Source organism: Perca fluviatilis, chromosome 3, assembly GCF_010015445.1.
Source record: "Perca fluviatilis chromosome 3, GENO_Pfluv_1.0, whole genome shotgun sequence".
In the NCBI taxonomy this organism is placed as follows: Eukaryota; Metazoa; Chordata; class Actinopteri; order Perciformes; family Percidae; genus Perca; species Perca fluviatilis.
In genome coordinates this window covers 36,195,136-36,221,903 of record NC_053114.1, presented here as the reverse complement: position 1 = coordinate 36,221,903, position 26,768 = coordinate 36,195,136, and the positions used below count along the sequence as shown (strand labels likewise).

Here is a 26,768-nt window from a genome sequence, read left to right as displayed (position 1 = left end):
TTAGTTTTTTTTCCCCAGAGAAAATCCTTTTTAATCTCATGTCATCTTTGCAGTAATGTCTTTCACAAACGGGAGCAGGAATGGGTCGATATGTAACTCATTCAAACTCAGACATTTGAAGATGCCGACAACCCAAATGCCAGTATGTGAAGTACACAGGGATTTTGTTATGTCCTTACCTATCACAGCAGCTATAAATAGATCTAACAGGTTTCAACACCATTTCTACTATACCAAAATAGTACTTTCCTTATTGGGTTCCCACACATTTTTCCACACCCTTAGTTTGACAATATTGAAAGTGGCTGGGCAATATTACTTAAAATTAGCAAGAGCTCTCTTCAGATGAAGACATTACATAAAACAAGACATTTGTCTGGCACACCCCAAAAAGGTGTAGTCTTGTTGCTGGACAACACTTCATTTTGTGCTGCTCAGAAACCAGTTAACTGAACCTTAATAAAATACATTCCTGATTTTCCTTCAGACTAATGCAGTAACAAAAAAAAAATAAAATAAAAAAAGGAAACTTAAGTAACACTTGCAAAGAAAACCAAAAAAATTAACTTAGAAAATCCAAGCATCAATGCAGACAGGTCTCTAACAGTCAAAGTTTAGCACAGCATCAGTTATTTACACATCAAACCTTTAATAACCAACAGCCAAAAAGGTACATAAAATATTCCAAAATTAATTTAAATTCTGACAAAATAAAATACATGAGCTTACTTATTTAGCATCTCATTTAAAACCTTGCCTGCTTTGCTTTATTTATATATATATATTAGGAACTATGTAAGACAATAGTTTACACAGTGGGATTAAAAATAAATCATTGTCCAATAAGAAGCAAATATAAAACATATCATGTCAAGCTAATTAGGTAATGGGAGGTGTGGTTTAATTCACACAGATGGGACTAACAACATTCCAAGTCTGACAAATAAACAGTCCTGAGCCAATTTTAACAAGTGGTAGAGATCATGTAGTCCACTATACTTACCGTATGAATGCTTTGATACTTTTCAGCTCCTTTTGGGACAGAATGTTGTATCAACTAGCCCCACATGTGCATGGATCTGAAAATCTAAATGAGAAAGCTCTTTGATTGCATCACAGCCTAAATGATGTTTGCGCAGACATCCATTTGTCATCGTCGATTTACATATAATACAAACGTTTTCCTTATTCTAAAGCTGTTTGAGGAAATGCCTACAAAGCTTTTAAAGCTGAGCAATAAGGTGGAGATTTAACATAAGAGTTCTCCCAACTGTTTCATGGATCCAGCTCAAATAAACAGCTGTGCCTCCCTCTAGTGGCGGCTGCAGCGACAGGGCAGATTCAGCTCTGGGGAGGACTGTCATCTTTGCTGAAGGGCTGCGTCGAACCAGGCTTCACCCAAGACAGCCCTGACACCTGCGTTCCCTTGTGGTGATCCTCAGGCCGTCTCTAGAGCAACAAAGGCAAATTAGCAGCTACATAACAGGAACTGCTCAACCAATTAAAAATGCGTATAGCTCACACCCTAGCTTAACCAAACCCTTTGGTTTTAATTCTGGCAAGTAGACTGCCTTATCCTGCCCATATACAATCAAAAAACTCTGTTTAACTTCTGCAGTTTTTTTTTTTTTTTTAAACTTACTTTGTATGTGAACATCCGCTCTTTTGCTTCGTCGTGAACAGCTGGGTTCCATGGCGAAAAACTATCAAATGGATAAGACAGTACATTACAGTTTGTTTTCTTGTAGTGGCTAGGGTTGTGGTATGTTAAAAATGGGGACAGTTTACCAACCTTATTGCATAGGGATCATCTATCTTGGGCTGGTCAAAAAGATGACTGTTGCATAGTTTCACACTATCCACCACTTTGCTTTTGAACAACTGCACATCCTTTTCATATCTGAAAGTAAAAAAAACAAACAGTAACTTTATAACACATGTGAGACATGGGTTAAAACTAAATCCTAAAGCAAATCCAAACCTCTTTTATTGTGGAGGAGGTTAAAAGACCTGCATATGGCTCTGCAATATGAATTGCCAAGAGAAAAATAGAGCTACATGTAGAAAGCTACAGCAGGCAGCTGGAAAGAAAAATGGATAGGAACACAAATGGATAGGAACACAAAGACTGGAGTTCCTGGTCCTTTTTTAATTTACAGATATTACATTTATTTTATGTTGTTAAAATGTCATGTTTCAAAGGCCTGTAAACAATATCTATCATATTTCTGGTTTATATCACATTCTATGGTGAAAAGCAATGACAAAATTGTGATGTTGCGGTTGAATTGTATTGCATTTACTAACAGGTGTTACTAATATTGTCCATTCCATTCATATCAACGAGGGTAGGCTAAATAACAGAAACAACTCTCTGTATCATGCAATACAATTCAACAGCAGTACAGCTGAATCAACACCTTTCTAAAACAGTTTCAGCAAAAGCTGACAATTATTACGGTCATGAAGGCACAATTTATTAGAGAAGTGTTGTATAAGACTGCATTAATTTGAGCTAGGTATACCTAATAAACTGGCAACTGAGTGTATTTCACAGCAGACACTTTGGCAGGTCTAACACCGACTTTCCACTGGGCGCATCTGTGCTGCTGTTCCGGTTTTGTTCCGTCCTCCGCCACGCGGCATACCACACCGGGAGTGTCTCAGAAGCGGCGCATCATGCTGCCTGACTCACAGATTATATTGTCTCTACAAGTACTTTACACAACAATCAGGTGTTTACTAGCTAGTTTGTACCTTCCACTCCAAGCACTCCTACAGTTTAACTCCACGCTTTCGCGTCTTTTGGTGAATTGACTGGATACTCTTGCTGTTTCACTTCCTGCATGGCTGTCCGAATGGCTCGCGTGAAAACAGACCTGGCGCGCATCTTTAGCGGAGCAGAGAGCCGCTTCACGCGCGCTTCTGGGACGCGCCGTGGAATATCAAGCATTGACTTGAATGACATCCGGATCGCAGTGCAGACGCGCCCAGTGGAAAATAGGGGTAATTGAGAACATACATTTAAACATTATACATTTAGGTGAGCTAGTTCAGGGGTCCTGGTATTGATGCGTGCTGGCTCACTGAGACACTTGATTTAACTGAGCCATCATCTGGCATCATCTGCTGTGGGCTTTCCCTGCTATGACAAGTCAAAATGTCATGCCATGAAAAAGGTCTTGAGAGCAAGCAGGAAAACAAAACAAGTTCATAGATATGCGCTTACTTCAACTTACTTCCATGAGTTGAGTGTAACACTACTTTCTTGCGCCATGCAGCCCTTTAGTCAGAACATGGTTGCACACAATTCTGCTTTATACTCAGTTAAATCAGTGACTAAAGAACCAATATATCTAGATTTGCGTTTGTCTTCTGAAAAAACTAAAAAAACACGCATTTCAGAAAAAATGCCATTGTATATTGTAAAACTTACTCTTCAACAACATCACAGAGCATTAGAGAGCAAGTGGCATTTTCTCATGGTTCATCTCTTACTTCAGGATAAAAACAATTGAAAGGAGGCCTCGATACTCACAGCACAGCAGCCTCTGGGTTGAGTGGTTCCGTGGTATTGATCTTGTAGAAAACTGTACGTGCATACATCAACACTTGCCAGATGTGGTTGTGATTTCGTCTACAAGAACACGACATAAGGAGTTGATAACATCATTAAACCTTTTTGCCAGGAATATGGGTGCATATAATCTCGTGATGTTTTTTGATGTGAGAAAACCAAGAAGGCTGAAAATGTAAAATGTGGTTTTTTTTCCCCTTCGACCACCACTAAAAGTGAACAGCATACGATCATAGAATTGTAGTTACATTCATGACCTTGATCTAAGTGAGGAAATATGTTACAATATTAAATTAGGTGGATATTCCAAATTATTCTTACTCTGATTTGAATACTAGGGCTTGTCGATATGGAGAAAAATCAGACGGGGCGGCATTTAGTACACAATATGAATCATTTAATTTTCACTTAAATATTCATGTTTGAAAGAGAAAATAGGAGAGTAAATTGCATAAGCATAAACGCTTAAAGCATACCTCCATTTGTTGAAAGCTCTTCTGACATCAAGCTCTCCAGACACAGGGTCAACAAGAGGATGGAAGACTGGGATGTCAAACACTAATTTCTGAAATAAAGCATAAGGAAGAGATGGTTGAAGTTTTGCCTCAACTTTTTGCTCAACAACATTGTATGAGTGTTCTGTAACAAAAAGGGTCATTTTCAAGATAATTTGTCAACCGGTATGGCTCTTTAGTGTCCTCCTTACCTCCTTAAAATACACTTCAAGGTTTATCTTTTTGTAAACAGTAAAAAAAATTTTTTTTTTAAATGTATTTACATACATACATACATACATACATACATACATACATACATACAATACTTACAGGACACTCTCCATCTGGATAGTTATCTGGAATATACACTGTGAATTTGAAGACTCCATCCTGGTACAAGCCATGTCTGATGAATATGACCCCAAACCACACTAAATAGGTGGAGACATATGGTAGTTCAGAATGTTTACTTCCATCAATACAGGTATGAATCATGCTGAACCAAGCAGTGTATGCACAGACAGTTTAGTTATCTTTTTTTATTAAAAAAGGTCCCATGGCATGAACATTTCACTTTGAGGTTTTTTAACATTAATATGAGTTCCCCCAGCCTGCCTATGGTCCCCCAGTGACTAGAAATGGTGATAGGTGTAAACCGAGCCCTGGGTATCGTGCTCTGCCTTTGAGAAAATGAAAGCTCAGATGGGCCGATCTGGAATCTTGCTCCTTATGAGGTCATAAGATAAAATGAGCAAAGTGGCAGTTGGTCAAGGTCACACCCCGACTCTCCACCTTGCCCCCCCCTCTCCCCTCCTCAATAGCTACAGACACAGAAATGGCACATACTAAGGAAAGTTTATTGTGGGACTGGCTCTTGTGGCTGTAATTCTGCACCAAGGCTGAATTTCGGGAAAGAGACTTCAGATACAGTATAAGGGGACCACTAAGGCCTATATAAAAGCATCCAAAGAGCACCATGGCATGGGACCTTTAAAGTAGGCGTTTAGCATTCAAGAAGGAAGTGGCCACATTTTATTAGTGTATATATGAAAACAGGCATGAACTTCAAAAAGGGCGTCCTTACTTAGTGCCGATTTGTAGGATGGCTGCACATAAATTCCAGGGAGTTTCTGCTTAATCACTAGTGTGCTGGAGGTCACATGACAAGAAGTCAGATCAATACAAAAGCGAGAAAAACATGCATGGAACTAATTTATTTCTTGTGTACCAAACAAAGGGATACATATGAATTAAACATTTTAAAAAGGAACTCCAAATAAAAAAAACACAATGTGACAAGTGCCAAGGTTATAAGAACCAACACAATGAACTTTGAATTCTGACAGTGGTCCAATACTCACAACTCAGCCAGCAGAGAGTACTCCAAGTAAAAAGGGCCATAGGAGGCGTGTGTGCCATTGGCTGACTGGGCTGGGGTGCCCGTTGATGCAGGCTTGGTAATGGGGGCTGCATTCTTAGGAATGGGGGGAAGCTGCTTTTTGCCAAAGGGCAGTCGGGCCGGGCTGGCTCTCTGCTCCCTGTGCCCACTCTGTTCCTCGACGTCAGATCTCTGCTATTATGTATGAAAAATATAACAGGAATCTCAACATTTCAGCTGTGAAAAAAAAAGTTAAAAATAGCAGGCAGAAGGCAAGTCTTGAGAACCAGATTAGAAAAGGCTACTGTTTACGAACTATTATGCACACTCAAAATGGCCCAGGGTAGTAACCATGTGCTGTGACCGACCTCTCAGGTTACACTGTTCATTTGTTTGCAGCTTATCAGGAAGAAGTGTCTAGACAACAGCAAGCACTTTCAAGTACAACTATCATAATATCTTACTGATGCTGTTCAGAACTGTACACATGGAGCACAAAGCAGCATGATGCCAGGAATGCATCAGGAAGCCACAACGAACACTGCTGATGACTACGAAAAGTATTCCAGGAATGTTTGCAGTGAATAGTGTGCTAATGTAACAGATTTAGCCTACATGTTCACTGAAGTCAGACTTGACTACATGATGTTTAAAATGTTCCTCTGACTAGGCAGAAAATTATTATTATTATTATTAATATTATTATTAATTATTATTATAAACTCACACCCATGCTCTAGGTAAACTGTTTGCCTCCTCCCTACCTCACCCGGGTTGCACCAGCATGCTAAAATGTACCTCCCCTCCTGTTTGTTTGTGGAAATTAGGTCTAGCCTAAGTAGTCTAATGCTTACTGGTATTCTAGCATTAATAGAGTTTTCCAAAAGGAGTGGGAGACCACACCTTTAATTTAAGGTGTAACAATTCCTGTTTACAGAGATTCCTAGTAAAATGAATACACAGGTGCAAGAATGAAGATATCCAACAAATAAAAAGGCTGGAATTGCTCAAAACAAACACTGTTTACCGAACAGTACAGAGTTTTACACTGGAAACCATTTGCCAGCTTTCTCCAAAATCAAATGACTTGTCTAGAACTTGAAACAAAGTTGTGATTGCTGAGTACAGACACATCATCTTCATGTGTACAGAGTGTTGGTGATGCGGATATAGTATTCCGATTTATTGAGAGAGAAAGTCAAAACTCCACGGTAGATGTCAATCAGGTTAATCAACAAACATACAAATTTAACATATGATGCCATAGGACATTTCTCAAAAATGAAAATAAGTTGAATGTGTAGCATTATAGTTTACCTTGCGACTTGTATTGGCAGACATGCTCCAGAAGGGGTTAAGGTTCATTACTCATTCAGAGGTTCAGATTGATGTCCCTCTTTCTATGTAGGCCCCACGACAAGCGCTGTCCAGGCCATCCGCTGCTGTAATGCAATATAGACACATGAAACAAGTGACTGGGGCTGCACTTGAGATCAAATACACACACAAACATCCAAATGCACATCTAATCTGCATATTGTATGCATGCACGTTTAAAGGGCATATTTTACGCTTAACTCTTATATTAGTACTTGTATTACTTGTTTTGATTAATTCCCTGCACTATTATTTGTTCAGTGTTTTTCGCTGCTGTGACAGGTGATTTCTTTTCTCCGGGGATAAATAAATTATCTATCACACGACTTGTAAACAAACACAATCAAGTACGTTGCTAATACTGATCTGATGTCATCTAGCCAACACTATTGCAATCGATCGTTGCAACTTGACAGTTAACATTAAAATGTCCTAACGTGTTGACGGACTACAAAGTGAAAAACGGTAAAAGCTACAACTCCGTCCGAAGATCTGAAATGATTGTTTGGGATAACGTTAGCTAGGTTAGCTTGGTGCTAACTTGGCTGTTTGATGAAGTATGCTAGCTAGCAGTTGTCGACGTTTAAAAAGTCTTGATGTGTAGCTAACTAATGTATGCTGTCGTAGGGTGGCAACACTAGAGACACGTGTTTTAATTTTTATAAATTCTGCTATTAATATCGTGGCATTTCTAACAGGATATCTAGCTAGCTAAGTATCGTGTCTTTCGCCATAACAGTGCTAACGATAGCACTGTTATATATCATTAACACGTTAACGTTAGCTAGCTAGTTAACATTAAACTAACTAACTCACGTTAGCTGACAGCTGGAAATGTGACTAAATAATCTTTCGAAGTGTAAGACTAGTTAATGTTAAATGTCCACACACTAACGTTGACTCGCCTGCTTTCCTGAACTCATTTAAGGTTAACGTTATATATAACATAGCTTACAATGCTAATGTTACCTTTGGGGCTGTCAATTGACTATTTCTTTAATTTTAGCCCTTGCAAGTAAAACAGCTTAGCTAGTGATGTAACTCACCGTATTTGCTAAAGAGCTGTAAAAGTCCCTTTAACAGAGATGTTAACGTGTGTCCCGGTGTAATTTTGGCAGAAACTGCTCAGCTGCTCGCCATTCCTTTGAGTGTCATCCAGGGCTAACATTGGCTATCTAGCTAGCTAAATAATTTGACAGGCACAGAAACTAGAGTTCAATCTAACGTAATGAAGGGCGTTTTGGTGTAAGAGTACGGATTGTCATTGGTCTAGGGAATAAACGTCCTCGCATTTGATTTGCTGGCGCTTCTGTCACTTGAAAGGGAAACGTCCTTATTTACAAAAAAAAAACGTTGGATGGAACCCATTGCTTAAACCCCGGTTCACTGTCAATTAAACCGTACATAATTGCTCTGTTTTTCTTTTGAGAAAGAAAATATTAATTTAATTTTTCCCAGTAAGCCATAACATCGAGCCATAATGCAAAATAGAGGGGCCTTGGAACTACAGATAGCTAATTTAAATGGAATCCAGTTGTTTTTGATGTTATTGATTACACCTGTTCTTTTCCTACACATGTCAAGATGGCTGCTGTAGAAAAGGTCTATTGGTTGTTGTCTATCACCCCGTGGCCACCCATGTTTAACATGTTTTAATGAATTGGCTTAGCAAAAGTTAAGTTGTAATTCAAAGTATTTAGCTATACCTGTTTCTTTAAAAAATATTCCTACTTCGCTGTTTCTTTGGAATGGTTAATGGCTATAAATATTTTACCCTATCATAGCCTATGTATGGGCTACATTAAAGGTTGAAGAAATATTCCTAGTATAGAGCCATTGATTAAAACTTTTTTTTTTTTTTTAAAGTTTATATTAAAGTACAGAGTACGAAATGTTAGCTTTAGGATTTATTAAGGTTTAGCCTATATAAGTATTTTTTTTTAATGATGACATATTTTTTTAATACAGTCCTATTAGGGGTCGACCGATACTGTTTTTTCAGGACAGATACTGATTATTAGTAGTTAATGAAACAGATAACCGATATTTGGAACATATAGGCCTATGCATTTACAGTAAAATATAAAATCTTTTAGTCAAAATTAAAATTTTGGAAGTTTGTTTAAATGCTTTAAGCAATTATTTAATAAAACTGAAACTTTAAACATGAAAACAAAAATAGCTTCCTGAAGTTTTAAACATGCTAACAGTTTGTTTGCAGGTGTTGCAGACAGCTTAAAGAGCTGTAGCGGAGCCAATGTAGCGCACTTTTTAATTAATTAACTTATGTTGTCTGTAAAATAAAACACATACAGATAATCTGCTAATTGCCAAATATTGGTCGATCCCCAAGGCCTAGCATTTTTCTTTGTTTATCGGTGTTTTAAGCCCCCAACGTCTCGCACTAGGATTAGATTAGGGTTAGGGTTAGGGTTTGGGTTTGGGTTAGGTGTCTTGAAGTCAACGGTCGCAGCGCTGCCTTGAAGTCGATTAGGCAATGGTTATGGTTAGGGCTAGGGTTAGGGTTAAGGTTAGGGTGCCTTGAAGTCAACGGTCGCAGCGCTGCCTGAAGGAGACGTTGGGGGCTTAAAACACCATCAAGATTTTTCTTCCAGATCATGTTCTCTCCAAAGCAAAATAGAGTTCTTATACAGAGAGGACAGCAGAGTCAGTTTATCTGGTCAATATTTTTTAATGTTTTAATCTTATATATTATCTGTTCATTTTTTACATAAGTTAGAGTTCTCCAAAAGTGCTCTCAGTGCATGATAAACATGAATATAATACACACTTTTATATTGCCTTAATTTGAATGTTTCGGTGTACTGCACAGCACAAGTCCCTTGAGGGTAAGATGCATCCAAGCCATCTGTGTCACACATTTCTTTAGTTTTGACCACGCTTCATTGGCAGTTCATTCTGCTGATTGATTGATTTCCTAACAATTACCCCTAATTATTTTTCTGGGTGAGGAAAAAAAAACTAATTTAATGCATGGGTGATTGCATTAATTGGGAGAAATTACATTGTCCAAGTTTCAGAGTAAATACAAATTATTGACTCCATTATTGTTATCTGATTGTATATTGTCCAAGTACACTTCACTGACAAAGGTAATTAGTGTCCTGCTTCTTTATTGGGGCAACCAACAACGCAAGGTCACCATCACTCTTTTGACATGTACAAATCAAAGACCACCTCAAAACAAATAAGTTTATGCCTGCTTTGCCTTCATCGACATTGAGATAAACTGTTTGACACAAACAAGGGTGCAAATATCCACACCATTGCTTTTGTAATGAGTTTTTTTGTCTTTGCCATTGATTCTTGATCTAATCAACTATTGTGACCTTGTGTGGTCAAACAAATATAATAATGAAGGTAATTAAAGTGGTGAGATTGGATTAACTAATTGAATATGTGACCCATTGGAGCTGGATTGTCTTTTATACTGGACATTTTACAGCAAAGGCTCTAGGGGGGTAGGTCAATTAACATACCCTTCCTGGGCAATAAGTTTTATTTAAATTAAAATATAAATGACTTGTAAAGAGTAAAAAGAAAATGTGATAAGTGCAGCTGGAAGCTACACTACAGCAATTCTAGTGCACAAATTTGAATAGTAAGCATCAGATCCCTTTTTATATTTGCCATGTAGATCAATGTTGTAATGGGATATTTTATTGTCTGATTGTTTCTGTCTGAAATATTTCTATATTGTGGTTTCAGCAGCTTTTTCCAGCTGTATGCCTTGAGCTCGAATTCAAATTTAACATGAAATATGTTCCCTTCTGTCAGTCCATTTCTTCAGAGGATTTTAGGCCCACTGATTCAGGTCTACAATTTGGTTTAAATGACAGTTAAAAATTACAATTGGCAGTCCCTGGTGAAACCTGTCTTGACAGCGCAGACATAAAAAAGTGAAAAAAGATGACTCCATGTCCAGATAATATATAATAACAATGTTAGTTTAAAGAAAGAAAGCCAAATCTAGATTCAAATGTAATATTCATTTTAGAAATATGAACAACTGGGGAGTAAAGGATACAAAAAAAAAACATCAGCCAAATCCTTCATATAGCAATAGTCTTTCCTTATCCCTGAGGCTATGGCCTGGCTAAAACCTCAATGCAGCAATTATTTGCTGTAATGACTGCAGTTCAAATAAGCCTGGAGATTTTATTAAACCAAATGAGAGAATCATCTGTGTATTATCACCTTGTGATTGACAGTGACAAGTGTTGGCCAGGCTCGGATGTGAGCATGATGAAGAAGCTCTTGGCAAAGCTCTCGATAATGTTACCCCTGATAAAGTTTCCCGGAAAACCTCAGCCAACAAATGGAGAGGGAAAGCTCCACGCATATTAATTCCAATTGTCAGATCCCTCCAGTGGGGGAGAGGGGTAATCTGGCAGGCAGCCCCGGCTGCCCCTCCATTCACTGAGTGGCATTTTACACAACTAATGAAAAAGAAATCCATTGTGCTGATCATATGCATAGATTTAACTCTATAATAACGATGAAATAGAAATATTCATAATAAAAGTAAAGGTCACTCGCTGCCGCAGCTAAGCTTCCTAAGCTTCAATCTTTGCAATAGCAGTTGTCAGGTTACAGAGATAAAATAGGAAAAGGAGAGAGACGTCAAGTTTTAACCCCGCAAAGGTGAGACACTACAACCAAGTCCTGCAACGCATACATACTGTAGCTCCTTGATCATGTGTTTACACCAAACAGTACAGATGTGTGTTCAAAGCTGGATCCAACAGGTCGGTCTCCTGCCAGCGTCCAACGGAGAGGTTAAAGGCCAGCCACATGGTTGTGATTTACATAGTCCTCTCTCTGACGTACAGTACCAAAGCTGGTGTCTACATTCTTTGGGGATTTGTCTAGTCTAGTTAATAAAATACATGGAAATATGAACAGCCGCCTCTCTCCTCTTCAGCACTTCCATCCTGCCTATCTCTGTATGTAGGTCACCTGGGCTTCTTCAGGCATATCTCACCTCTGAACGACATTCACAGCATTATTATTGCCCGCTACGACTTCCCCGCTGAGCCCTGTCTTCATATGCATCATACATTGGCATTTATTAGTGCCATGCACTAAGTACAGGCCATGTTATTGCATTTGAATATCAGCTCCTAGCCACATTCGCAGGCCCTGGAAATATATTAAGATGAAGCAATCTCATTTAATAACACCCAAACTAATAAAAGGAGCGCAGATTGGAAATTAAATTTATGATTATTGCTTGGCAGCAGGAGTGATCCAAAAAAGCCCAGCTTGGTCTGTCATATGCAGATATTTCTCTAGCTGTAAGCCCAGGTGTTGGCAGGTGAAATTTCCGAATGTCTCCCCTCGAGTGTCATGTTGAGGCAGCAGGTATACGTTTTGGTCCTTTTGCGTTTGTCATCGTTCAGAAGTAGAAAGCCATGTGGTGGACTGCTTCAGTTGACTATTCTGATATTATATAATAATAAAACAGCAATGGTGTGATTATCATTCTCCATATGGCGAAACATCATAGCATAATGGCATAATAGCATTAATCAACTGTGCAATCAACACTTTGATGCCCTTATTGTACTGAATGTGTGATCTCAGCCTTTGTTTGGCAATAATCACAATGCTGTTTAGTTTTGGTATTCATAGTTTCTTTCCTATTGTCAAACTTAAGGTGTACATCCTGGATACAGTAAGCCCCAATACCACAAGATATTTGTAAGCCAGTGAATTATATTTATAAGTCTAAAACGTACCTGGACACCTATATGTAAAGCCCCTTTTCCCTTGTTTTTCAAAAATCTTGAAACCGGCTTTCTGAGTTGGCCTTTATCCCACAGAAGTCATATCAGTCTGTGCCAGAGCTCAAATAATGGAATGCCACTTCTTCACTTTACTGACTCCGCTTCACAAGAGCCCGTAATTTCCTGTCTTATGTTGTTGATAGATTTGTGTGTGTGTGTGTGTGTGTGTGTGTTGTGTGTGTGTGTGTGTGTGTGTGTGTGTGTGTGTGTGTGTGTGTGGCCAAGACATCCGACAGGCCCGGTCCATCTGTGTGTAAATGTTGACTCCCAGTGGAGCTGTGACTGTCACTCATTGCCCAGCCAGTGTAGTGCCAGGCATTGATCGCTACATATATCTTCCTCTGTACTTCCCAAAACCTTCATCAACAGATGCGGCAGCAGAATTGATTAGCAGCAAGTCAATGACCAAATCTCTTTGGAAACATTTTTATTTATGTGTGTGTTTATGTGGATAGCTTAGAGGGCCATTAGCGGGATTACCTTTGAGGCTTGGCTGAACAACAGATGTTCAAGGACGACTCAATCAATTTGACTTACAAGAGGCTGCAGTTGCCGGAAACAAGTGATAAGTCTGCGAGGGGTGAAAGAGGGGTTAAATAAAAACTGTTCACTGTGGTAATACACAGGTACAGCAGAAGAACAGCAGACTCAGACTTACAGTAGGTCCATTATTTAGACTGAGATCACTGACAGGTTCCCTAACAGTGGAACACACAGTTAATGAATTGAAATCCTCTTGACGTTGACAAAATGATCAAAAGATTTGGCGGAGCAGCTGTTTTAACTATTGGCAGCTTTGAGCCCATTTAAGTTATTGCTTCTACCAGTTATTAGTTAAGCTCACCCTGAATGTGTTCTATACAAATACAGGTAATAGTTTTTATTAAAGTAAACATATTCTGAAGATCTACATATCATATTTATGTCCTTGGGTCTATGCTGAAAATCCTCGATAATTTAGCTGAGTCATACACAAACAAAGTTAGTTTGGCCATTTAATATAATAAATACATATATCACAAAACATGTTTATTAAATGGATTTTAGCCCAAGCAAAACTGCCTTGGTATAAGTCAAACACTTTCAATATAAGCAGCGCCAGCCTCCAGAAAGGCCCGTTTTAATTTGTGCAGAGTAGTGCATTCAATTATACAAGCATCTATATTGAATTCAGATTAATGTTTGTTATGGATATTTTTATTATATTTAAATAATCTCGATTCAGCACAAAATGTATTATTTCTCAGAGACGATCATGTTCTTTCATTCTTTTCAATTTTCCCCTTTCCTCTCATGAATCAAATAGTGAATAAATGTGTTGCAGAGACTCACGATCTGGCTTTCAAGTCAGTGCTTATGCTTCCTTATCTGCAAACTTATTAAAATTAAGTCAGAGCACAAAATGGTATTTAAAAAGTTTAAGTGAAACAATTTGCATTGGGAGTGTGTGAAAATGCTAATGCTTTCTTTCACTAAGCCTCACAATCACTGTCATCCATTTCGAGCTCTGATTGTTTTCCACATGGATGCCTTCATTCATTATTGCAAAATTATAAACATAAAGAAGATCTCTGTATTAATATTTCTGCTTTTTGTAAAAGCTCAATCAACCATAATGTTCTAATTTTTTCTCTGTGAACCTCATTTTATATTATCTCACTACTCAAGGAATGGATGTCCCAGAAGGGATTTATTTCATTTATCAGGATTATTGAATTAAATTAAACTAGACACTTACCGCAAGCCGAACAGAGGTACCTTATCCACTTAAAAGGTAGGCCTGCTCTTCACTGCTATTTAGGCAAACACATTAGGCAGCAAATGCCTTTTGTTGGCTGAGCCGAGGTTGCTGCATAATTCATTTGTTCATTAAGGAAAAGCGTTGAAAGTGCTTGAGGTAAGTGGAAAAGGTCATGTATTGAATGGATCTTTAATTAAGCTACTTTACAACCACTGTTACACGTCTGATGACATATGCATCATGTTTGTTTACATACAGAATTAGTGTGTGGAAAGACAATAAGGATGGGAGAAATGATGAAAAAGAGGTAGGCAAAGTGGATTTGACCCAAATATTTTAAATTAAATATTACAACCTCCAAGAAACATGTAAACTATAAAAGATGTTACTATGTGTGGGCATAACGTGCAATAGAGTTTAGTATGATTTTACATGCTATCATTTAAGGATTTTTTTTCTCTCTTTCACATGCAGAAATTGCATATATAATATTTGTTTCAGAAGAACAAAGATCTGAAAAACACAAAACAAGTCTGAAGAGCATTTCAAAAGCCTGGCTGTTATTCTTGTGTCCAGCAGCAGATGGCAGGCTGTTTCCACTGATGAACCGTCTCCAGACACAAGCACATGCTGAACTTCTGTACAGTGCCGCTGTGATGTTGGCTTCCCAGACCTCACTGCTCTTGCCTGTGAAATGCATTCCCATTAAAAAGGCATTTTTAAAGCCAACACCAGTGCTATAACAATCATCTCCCCAAAGCCAAGGCTCCACACCCGGGAGCTCGGTATTGCCACACAGGCAGACATGTGGCGGCTGCCACAAACAAAGGCCCCGTACTCTCCTCCCCATTCCTATTCCCTAAGCTTACACATGGTTACAGGCCGGCCTGCCATTGGCACCCACAGCCCAGTGTGAGGTCTCACAGAGACCCCAATCACCACTAACAAGATCAAGGCTAACTCTCTATCACATGCACAGTGACAAACACACATACACCTGCATATGGGTATGCAAACAGTCAGTCCCTCTTTCTTCAACCAAGCTCTCTCGCTCGCTGTCTGGCACGCTCTGAAATCATAACACATTTTGAGTGGCTGTGGAAAGTATATCGCTTTTTTAAGAGCAACAAAAATAACAGGGTGACAATCATGGTGTCAGACGCGGCTGTCTCAGTTCACTGTATGTCATTAAGTTTAGGACTTTGTCTTGGTGACAGTGCTGCAGAAATACATCAACATGTTTCATTACTATACATAAAAGATTTATATTTAGTCACATAGCTGACACAAACAAAGACATGGTCACCCATGCAGAATAGGGTTCGGTTTTAGCCGCACTTGCTTATGAAGAAGTATATAAAAATGCACTTTACTGTGCCTCTGGTAAATATATATCTGATCTGCAAAAATATTAGCATTAATTGTGGAATGAGGTTTTCTGAAAGAGCTGGTGTCACTTTTTCAGACATGATGAGGTATCTGATTTTAGAAGGACACTCTTTATTTGTTTCAACCGAAGCATTCACTGTTGTTAACAAGGGCCTTACATTGTACCCTCCTTATCAGGCCAGGTTGCTGGATGGGTGACTGGGGAACCGTACCTCTGTACCCTGATACAGCCATCAATACCCACGAGGCTGTGTGTCATGCGGCAAGCAGCCTGAACGAAGGTTCACATGCCTCCTATGATACCTCAGTGAGAGCCCATGCTTCATGTCCTCACACCAAGCGCTGATGTGGCAGCTTGCTAAATAATTTGTGCTTCTTTACCGGGGTCATTGGATAGAGAATCTGGTTGTTGAATAATTAATCGAGACACAATCTAAGCAGCCGACTTCTGTTTCCTTCTAGTTTCAGCCAGATTGTCTGCTGCTGTCCCCCGCATTTATACTCACTTGCCGTCTAATTCATCTAAATTTGGAACTTCATCACAATATTTGTGTAGGCAGACTGGTGTTAGGAAAAGCATGTCCTGAGCATGACCCACAGGATCTCGAAAAAGAAAACCACACACAGCCGCAGAATCTATTTTTTCATCTCGGGGATAAAAATAAAACAAAAGCCTATTAACACCATGGCTTTGTTTAGCTACATAATTGCTTTTCATTATTGAGTGCACAATTGATACCCACAGTGTAGGTTGAAAGAGGCACAGTTGTTCGAGTGCGGCTGGAAATTAGATCTTTTATTGATAATGCTGTGTCTCAGATCAGATTCTTACAAATGCTGAGTGATAAAACTGGAGCCTGATTGTCTGTCTGTCTCTGTGAATACTAATGGCACTCTTCAAACTGTTAGATGGGCTCATGGCAGCCTTGAGATTGGAGAAGAACACTTGTTACTGAAAGATTTCCCACTTACTCAAACTGGCTGCAAAATTTGGGGCAGGCAAATTAAAACAACACTTACACCTTACTTTAAGAAATTGTTCAACATTTTTGGAATAAAGTTTATTGGATTCTGGCGGAGAGTTAGAGGAGAAAATCAATACCAATCTTGAAAAATATATGGCTACCACGAGCAGCTGTATAGGTTAGCTTAGCTTAGCACAAAGACTGGAATCGGGGAAACAGCTAGCCTGGCTATTTCAAACTTTCAGATTTGCGAAAGCTCATGAATCAACACTCACAGCAAATTGTGAATTTTACACTTCTTGTAATCTTTTCTGTTTGCAGTAATGTTATAGTTCTGGGCCTTTCTTTTTAGATAGGGTAGGGTGACCAGATTTCCCGGAACTAAAACCGGGACACTTTGCGCGTGACCGTAGTGCACGTACACACTTTTTAACGTGAACATGTGCCAGCGCAGGGCAGACATAGACACAGACAGATTAGACATCATTTTGCCAACAGCACACGTAGGCCTACTGCTCACAACATAATGGGGTATCTCAGTTAATATTCATGAATTTTCTTGGTATGTAGCCTACATATCTAAGAAATAATATTTAAATAGAATTGAGTGAGTTTCGTGTGGGACCAACTTTATTTTTCAGAATTAAAGCATTCTTTTGGAAAATGCACTCACTGAACTTGTGAAAAACTTTGTGAAAAGGTATTTTTCATTGCATGGCACTAAACAAATTATTTGGAACTGCTGCCACAGGCTTGAACTAAAGTTATGGTCACACTTTACAGTAAGGGTACATGAATTATGAATTCATGCATGAATTAATTCATGATTTGTGCATTACTTCATTCCTTTATATCTTATGAATCATCAGGAATTGACATGAGTTCATAGCCTCTCATTCATGACCTCATGCATGAACAACACATCAACTAAAGCATTAGGTAAGATGGGTACATCATTATGCACAAGTTGTGTTCAAATCAGAATTTGTGCAGTGATGACCACATTTTTTGCAGAAAAATAATCATGATCATGCTTAATAAATCATAATTCATAATGGTGTGCAAACGTACCTAATGCTTTAGTTGTGTTGTGAACGAATCCCGAGTATTCATTTCTTGGTCTGCCTTTCAACGAACACAATAAGTAAAGGGGAAACTTTGAGAAGTGACCGGTGGTTCTTAAAAGACTGGCTTTTTGAGCCAGAGTAGAATCGGTCGCTTTTTTTCCTACAATGTATGAGGTCACAAATGACAGACTATGAACATGTCAATTCCTGATGATTCGTGGGATATTAAGGAATGCAGTAATACATAAATCTATAAAAATAATGCATAATAATGTATACATCAATTAATTCATGCATGAATTCATGATAATTCATGTACACACACACACACACACACACACACACACACACACACACACAAATGTAATCTCATTTGATAGAGCAGATAGCTTCCCTATTGGAAACATTCATTCCGTATATTTGTGTGAATTTGCTCAAGAATCAATTTGTTGGCTGACATTGTTGCAACAATGTTTACAAATATACATTGTAACGCTGGCTGCACAGATTATGCAGACGCAGACAGCTACGATTGACTGACACACACGCACATTGTTAAAAGCATACGCTGGACGCTTTATTAGTCTTTCTACATGGGTTTAGTTAATGATCGGGCTATAATAAGACCACGTCGGCTATGTAATCGCTGACAACCGGGACTAATTTCATAGTGGTTGGTGTAAACCAGGACATTTTGGCGTCCCGACAGGCTTTTGTCAGGACTCGGGACACGTAACAGAAAATCAGGACTGTCCCGGTCAAATCGGGACTGTCCCGGTCAAACTGGGACGTCTGGTCACCCTAAGATAGGGGTATATGAAAAAGTATGAATGCAGATTGAAATCCTTCCCTAGATAAACATACAGTAAGGTATGTCTAAAACATACATACAATGAGGCACCTTTATTCAAAATGCCCCACAGTACCTTGAGTGCTTATGCATTGAGCATGACTGGCCCCAGAGGGAATCACACTTCTGAATCTGGCAGTTTTAGTGGCATGAAATCAGACGCCAATAGCCAGGCCCATGTCTACGAGGCTTAGCTACAATATTTTAGCCCCCAGAACCAAGACTCTGATTCTTGTGTGTGCATTCCTCAAATACTTTCCCATCACTGCAAATCCCATTCACACTTAGCTGTCCCTGTGCTCATCACAGATAGCTTTCCACATGTATGTAAATCTTCACATCGATTTACTCTCATATTGTGCCCCTTCGGTTGTTTCGAAGAGACGTACTGTGTGACCAATGGACGGCACCATACCCCAACATGGTTGTCAGGGTCTGTGTCCCTTTAGAGCAGGCATGAGGGATAGGGCAATACTGTAAGTCTGAGGCACACGGTGTAAAGGACAGTAAGAGATAGAGCTCTTTAAAAAAGTACACCAAGACAGGAAGAATGACACTTAGCCCTTAATCATCTCTGTGTCTGCAGGGATCCCCTGTACTTTTGTGTCTATTGCAGATAATGGTCTTTCCTTACTTGACAGCATGTCTTCAACGAGCCAGAGCTCTGTAACCAATGCTTAAGTGTATCAGGGTGACAAAGCGTTGCTAGATTCGGTGGTGTCACGGCTCATCATGTAGTGACATTGCTGACAGCTGTGGTGTTAAGACGGGGAGGCTGCTGGATGAAGTCAGAATAGATTCTGGTGCAGTAGACCCAACTTCCGTAACAATGCCTTCCCTAAGGATCATCCTGCAATATGCAATCTAACAACACCAGCTGGAACCACTGGAAGACAGGGAGGGGAAGTAATGGAAATGTTGGAGTACAAACTAAAATGCTGCTTCAGTTATTGGAACACATGGACGCTTGTGTTTCAGGAGAAAAACCAGAGGCATAAGGAGTACAAGAATGACAATGTTTTTTGTAGGATAGTTCTCTCACGTGCTATTGTGGCTGGCAGGCTGTCCAAGTGTGCTGGCTCCTTCCTCAGAAAAACTGGGAGGGAAAAGTGCCTGCCATCAGATATAAACGCACCATCTTGAATCTGTCCAATCCCATCAGTCCTCTTCTATGAGCCTGTCGGAGGAGACATGTCCTTGCCAGGCCCTCCACTAGTTTTAAGGGACTTCCTGTTTGTTAAAAACAGTACAGACTAATTGTATAATGACAAATAGTGGCCCAAACATTATGGGAGTGTGCCGTCTTGGGACCTCAAACTCAGTTGCAACTAATTTAGCCTCAACCCCAAAACAAGCAGAACAACATGACAATGACCAGGCTTTGTCTGTTTCCACACAAAAATGGTCTCTGAGGTTTGGCTAGATGTGAATAGAACTATACTTGCAGTTATCCACTTTCTGTTTATTTAATATTATTTTGTGACCAAAACAATAATAAATACATGCCTCTTCTTACACGTACATTTTTACAAACTGAAGCTAAGGTCAGAGCACTCAGTTTGGTGCCATGAGAGTGACCACACTACTAACTGGATTCCAGTGTTTATGCTGCTGATCAGGACCCTTGGATGGATTACTGTCATCCTCTATTAGAGGTTAATATGGGAAGAAAAACTGGGCACCTGGGTAGCTCACCGGGTGGAGCTGGTGCCCATGTGCAGAGGCTCGGTCCTCGACGCAATGGCTAAGGGTTCTGGTCCGACCTGTGGCAATTTGCTGTGTGTCTTCCCCCTATCTCTCCCCCCTATCCTGTCTACAGCTGTCCTGTCTATTAAAGGCTAAAATGCCCACAAGAAAAACTAATGTTAAAGAGTAATAGTATTCACAGTCAACTTTCCATCCAGCTGTATCAAATGATACAGTCTTGCCTGTGTACTCTCCTGTTGATATCTTGAAATTCATCCTGATTTAGAGTATGTGGGTTTTCCACTGCATTTCATTTAAACTATAAGAGATCAATGGCAACATGAAGAAAGTCAGTCCAAAATGCTTTCCATGAGGCATACTATCACATTTGTATGTTGCCAAATGGTCAAATGTTCACATGTCATGCAAAAATTGTTGTATACTATTTTCTTAGAAAATGGGTGCTGATGCCATCCATCATTTCCCCAAAAGATTGTTACTACTCGCATGTCTGTGTTAAAGGAACACGCCGACTTATTGGGAATTTAGCTTATTCACCGTAACCCCCAGAGTTAGACAAGTCCATACATACCCTTCTCATCTCCGTGCGTGCTGTAAAGCTGTATAACGGCTCCAGCGGCATCAGGCCAGCACAGAACAGGCAGGTGAATGGTTCCAGTAATCCTACTGCTCCAAATAAGTGACAAAATAACACCAACATGTGCCTATTTACATGTTGCGATTTATAGAATCACTGCGTGTACAAAAAACAATGTAACATGAGACACAGCCATCTTCTAACCGTAAACAAACCGGGAACTATATTCTCAGGCAGAAGAATATAGTACTTGGGCGGAATGATTTGCTTTGCAGCAAGCCTGTCTGAGAATATAGTTCCCGGTTTGTTTACGGTTAGAAGATGGCTGTGTCTCATGTTACGTTGTTATTTGTACAGGCTGTGACTCTACAAATCACAACATGTAAATAGGAACATGTTGGCGTTATTTTGTCACTTATTCGGAGCAGTAGGCTAGTTGGAACCAGTTACCTGCAGATTCTGTGCTAGGCTAAGCTACCGGTGGAGCCGTCAGACAGCGTTACAACACGCACGGACATGAGAAGGGTATGTATCAACTTGTCTAACTCTGGGGGTTACGGTGAATAAGCTAAACTCCCAATAAGTCGGCGTGTTCCTTTAAGTAAGAAGATAGAGCCAGGAGGCCATTAGCCTAGCCTAGCATAAAGACTGGAAGCAGGGGGAAACAGCTAACATGGCTAACTCCAAAGCAAATGAGCTACAATATTGAACACTGAGCTTTAGAGGTACTGGTAGGTATATTTTTGAATTTTGGATTGAGCCAGGGTAGCTGTTTACCCCTGCTTCCTGTCTTTATGCTAAACTGAGCTAACTGCCTCCTGACTCTAGCTCACCCATGCGTAACAGTAATGTGATAACCTTTTTCAGTAACTGATGCTCACTTCAAAATGCTGAATGTGATACATAATTAGTCACCAAAGGTTTTGTCAGTCTCTCTGGATGAGAGTTTAAGCTAAATGCCTGAAATTCAAAAGCTCTTTAATGTGAGAATATCTTCCTGATTTCTAATTGTATGGCAACAGTATAGCAGTATAAGCTTCTCCTTAGCCCACCACACCAGGACCTCCACATCACAAATCGTCCGTAGTCATGTATGTTTAAACAGGCCTCAGTAATGATCGTGCTGAGCGTGTGCTTATATTTGACTGCTCAACTTTGTCGCTGAACTGTAATGAATGTTGTGGAAATCTATTTCATCCCCCAGCCATTAGCAGGCTGTGAACACTCTCTAATACCAGCCTGCGCCTCATTTTCCAGGCCTCTGATCGCACCGAGCAGTGGGCACCTAATTCGTTCAATGAAATGGGGCTTGCGATTACTGAGGCAGAGATTTGATATATCACGGAAAATTAGTTCGATTTTAATAAATTACCCATCCCACTGAATAGTCCACATATGCTTACACTGGGGGAGGGGTCGTTTTGCCAGTAGGAGGCCTCGTTTTAATACGTGTATGAGGGACAGGATGGGGACAAGTTTTGGAGGTGGACAGTGCGTTAGCTTGGGGGGTACCCCCACCCAAATAAGGAATGTCAGCACTTCCTAGTTGCTTAGTGGCTTTGGAGTCCTTGTAAACAGGAGCAATTAAGGCTTGGCTTTATCTTCAGTCATCTTAATGGACTGCACAACCTCCACATTAAAAAATCTATATTCATAGCTTTCTGGACCTCCCAAAAAGCCAGTGGCCCTTCCATTGGCACACAGAAACCTGTCACACAATGCATGAGTAAATCAAATATGAGTTAGTGCATTTTCACCATGTAGCACAGGGTGTATTTTACTTTTACGGCAGCATATTTTGCTCATGATGGAGGGTGAGCTCGAGAGAAGTCGAAATGCCTCCATAAATCATTCCCTGCGTTCTACCTCAAAAATAGTGCTCACATGATAAATGCAAGTTTACTGGAAGCATTTTAACTCTGAACAATGTGTGTGTGTGTGTGTGTGGTGTGTGTGTGTGTGTGCGTGTGCGTGTGCATGTGTGTGCGTGTGTGTGTGTGTGTGTGTGTGTGTCAAATCTGGAAGCATTTTATGGTCAGCCGCAGAGGCCTCTGTGATTGGACAAGCTATGTCACTCCTGGTCTTAAAAGGCTTTGCACAACAGCGAGGGCATCCGCGAGTCATTCTGCCATTTGTGGGATGAGAAATTCCACAGGATTCACCACGCAATTCGTTTATATCCAAACTGCTTATTCTATCTGCAGGCTGTTGCAGACACGATTCAGCTCGGTAATTTGTGATTGTGGTCCATAATCAATACCCATGGCTTTTCTGGAGCTTCACACTGACTAATCTGGAAATGGATTTGTCAGTGTTACAGGACAATAGCTCTGAAACCACATCACTAACTCTGTGATGTGTGTATATTATTGTGAGTCAGGCACTCAGGGAATTATAGCTTGTGAACTGTGAACTTCATCATTTTGCTGTCTGAATGACTTGGACAGAGTACAGTTCTCCCGTGGCATAGGTTGCACATTTGCTACACATTTGCAATGTTCATAAGCTAGTTGCTAACTTTATCTGTGCGCCATTTGAGGCATCATCTGATCATCTGAGATATTTCACTGAAATCTGGAAACAAGGTTGATAAGAGTGGTGTGACTGAATCAAAACAGTTAAAGGGGTGATAGAATGCAAAACCGATTTTACCTTGTCATAGTTGAAAAATGACAGTTTGGAGGGTAAATAGGACATATATAGAACCTCAAAATCCCATTGACACCTCTTTCCTCTGCAAATCTCACAATTTGAAACTGCCTCTGAAAACGGGCAAATCTCAAATGGCCCATATTTGAGCTTTATATAGTTGATGTCTCGCATAAAAAAGTTTTTAAATTTAATAACGAAACATTGCAGTGTCTGAAATATGAGACCTGCTGTCTCGTCTCCAGTGTATGTGTATGTGGTTCCTCAACCAATCAGCGCGCAGCTCATCTAAATATTCATGAACATACCATATTTGGAAGAAAACCTCTCCTTCCAAATAGGGCCAAAACACAGGGATGCATAAGGGCCCATAAAATAGCAACCGGGCAATTTACAGCCCAATCAATGTTACATACCCTATTAGGAGACCTTAAGGAACAGTTTGAAATACCCTATATAATCATTCTATCACCCCTTTAAGTTGCAGGCCATATAAACAGAAACAATGAGCTGAAAGATGTTATAGACGTTCGTAGAAATGCAGGGAAATGCAGGGTTGGGTGATGTTCACTGAGAGCTTGTCACTACAAGTGACACCTTTCACATTACACATTATATTTGATCATTGTTATTACAAAAATCTTGATCAGAGCAGCTTTAAGCAGGAATATCACTGGGGCTCAAACCATTACAATCTCTACAAGTGTTTGCTTGTAAGGTTTATTTAGAAAGTACAGTAACGCATAGTTTGCATATACTGGAATTTGCACCGTGTGAGAGCATAAGCCAAGTGCCAAACGAAACATGAATTATACACACTTTATTCCAAATTGTGGACAACTTCCCATTACCATAAAATGCAGTGCGTGCAAGATAATGCACAGGATTATGGGGCGGTATATAGGTCATGTTGCAGCAGTCAACAGTCAACTTCAAAACGACAACAAAAATGCATTTACTGTAAACATACATATAACAAAAAAAAAACTAAATAAATTATAGTCAGTATAGTCAGTATAATAGTCAACTTTTTCCAACTCAACTGACAGTATAAAAAATCATATATTATAAAGGACTGCAGGGTAAATGTATGAATATGTAAGATCAGGTGAGAGAAAGAGAAGAACAGATAAAAAGGAGAAAGTAAATAGTAATTTAATAAAGATCAGTTATATGTTTACACATTCCCTATTGCTAGAATGTTTGGGTGTTTGTGTCTGTGAAAGGCACGCAGGGCTCCCAGAATTCTTCATACCACCACATTGCTCCTTCTGTATTTCACAAACCCATTCCAAACAACCTCCACCCCCTCCATTCAAGATAAATATGAAACCAAAAGGAGAAATTCATGCTTGAAGCAAGGGAACTAATCTCCCTCCTGCCTGTTTCACTCCTCTGTGTTTAATTGATAGAAATTGCACGCATCAAAGAAAACGCACACTGAGATTTAATGGGCATAAAATGGACATTAGCATTTTAAAGAGGTGGATTAACACATTAATCCGGGCAATTTTCATCCAGCACTTCCTATGAAATCGTCACAGCGCGCAGGCTCCTAATGGAGCTTAACTGGCTTTCTGCTTTAGTGCTGCTCTCGGGGATAACAGCAAAACTTTTAGTTTTTGGAGAGGGGAAATGAAGGGGCTTAATTTGTGTGATGGCTCTTTCAGAACTGAGCCTTTACTTCCAAGCGAACAGACGTCCACATGCTACATTACACAAGTTGCAACAGTGCCGTGGGTGTACGCTAAGACTCTGCAGAGACGTGGGTTTCAGAAGGTGAAATTGCCCGTGCTTGAAAAGCAGTTATCAAAGGGGCTGTTGTTGGATGAACATCATGGAGTTGACTTTTCATCCATGCTGAACATGTGGTTTTGCTAGGAGAGGCACACTGGGTTGTAGAGCACAATGACTATACATACAATAGAAGTGAGTACATGATTTCGCCATGATGTGGGGCGCTGGGTCTTGCATTACGATCAAAGCACAATCCAGCCGGATGAAACTCATTTCTCTGCATCACATCTACAGATGCGCGTTGGTTGGAGACTCCCACGCCCTGCCCCAAAGGTAGAAGATGCACTGTGCTACTGTGGATTGTTATTACATATAACTTGTCAAACCCGAGGAAGGAAGTACCTGCCAGTTGGTCCCAGAGGAGCGTTGGCTGTGTTTCATGTGTGAGGGATGAACTCATGACGAGCACACACACACACATATGTACATAAAACATGTTCGCACACACGTTGCACCAGTGCAAGCCATCATTAGTGACACAAACCCTCAGTGTCGGTGTTTAGACTACAATGAGCTCTTTTGATGCAATGTGTCCCCTACAATGGTACGCACTTTCATTTCCATCCCCGTACGGCTGCTCCTCCCTTTTGTTCGAGTCATTTACACTGCAGTGTATGCACACACAACATGTAAGCCCGCTGTACCTCCATGCAAAGAGAATGTAATGTAGGTCATCAAACATAGCCGTCTGGGAGAGTGCTGTTGTTTGTGAGCGGCGAGGCAGCCTCCAGAGTAAAGGACGGCTGTGAAAGGAGGGGTGTAAAAAAACAACAGAGGCAAAAAAAAACCCCAAAAAAACCCAATGAAACAAACAAAAGCTTTTTCGACAAACTGTTAAAACGTAGAGTGCGTCTGTTTTGGGTGTTGTCACTGGTGGGTAGAGGTACGGAAAGACAGAAACACTGCTTGCTTTCTCTCACTCCCTCTACTCCTATCTCATGCGCTCTTGTGAATAGTTTATGCTATGTACCTTCTCTTCACCTCTGCCGTACTTTCCGTCCCATTATCGCTCCAACATGAGATTGCACTCAAGACAATGTTGGAATTTTTGATAACATGGATTGTGAAACTGAAACACTGTTCTGAATTAATAAACAACACAGCCTGGAGCTTTTAGTGCGTAATCCACCCTTTTTTTCCCTGCTGCGCGCTGTATTATTAGTAATATTACTTTTCATCTTCGGCCTGTTGTCCAGTACCATCTGAGTAATATCAGAGAAAGCTCTTAGCTTCCTGGATGGGGATCGGAGATGGGTGTTTCCTTTAACATGCCTTGGCAGGGTGCTGTGATTTGAGTAACCTGAATCTGCAACACAAATGACATCTGAAAAGGCAGGCTACACTCAAAGCATGGTTTCCCCATTCTCCCCGATACCTTTGTCTGAAA

At 40.0% G+C, this 26,768-nt stretch overlaps 1 protein-coding gene across 2 annotated transcripts; it reads right to left on the bottom strand.

Annotated features, from left to right (window-relative positions):
• Nucleotides 1-8,036, bottom strand: LOC120556248 (akt interacting protein). Of its 2 annotated transcripts, none has more exons than XM_039795703.1 (10): nucleotides 7,876-8,036; nucleotides 6,770-6,894; nucleotides 5,436-5,644; nucleotides 5,159-5,223; nucleotides 4,405-4,505; nucleotides 4,054-4,142; nucleotides 3,539-3,637; nucleotides 1,793-1,900; nucleotides 1,643-1,703; nucleotides 1-1,449 (listed from the first exon to the last, which is right to left on the bottom strand). In XM_039795703.1, exons 2-10 carry the CDS (start codon nucleotides 6,815-6,817, stop codon nucleotides 1,342-1,344), a joined length of 888 nt encoding a protein of 295 aa, XP_039651637.1. In that variant the 5' UTR covers nucleotides 6,818-6,894; nucleotides 7,876-8,036; the 3' UTR covers nucleotides 1-1,341. The 2 variants fall into 2 exon arrangements, with proteins under 2 accessions (XP_039651637.1, XP_039651636.1); XM_039795702.1 differs by having other exon boundaries at nucleotides 5,436-5,647; nucleotides 7,876-8,032.
• Nucleotides 8,037-26,768: the final 18,732 nt, after the last annotated feature.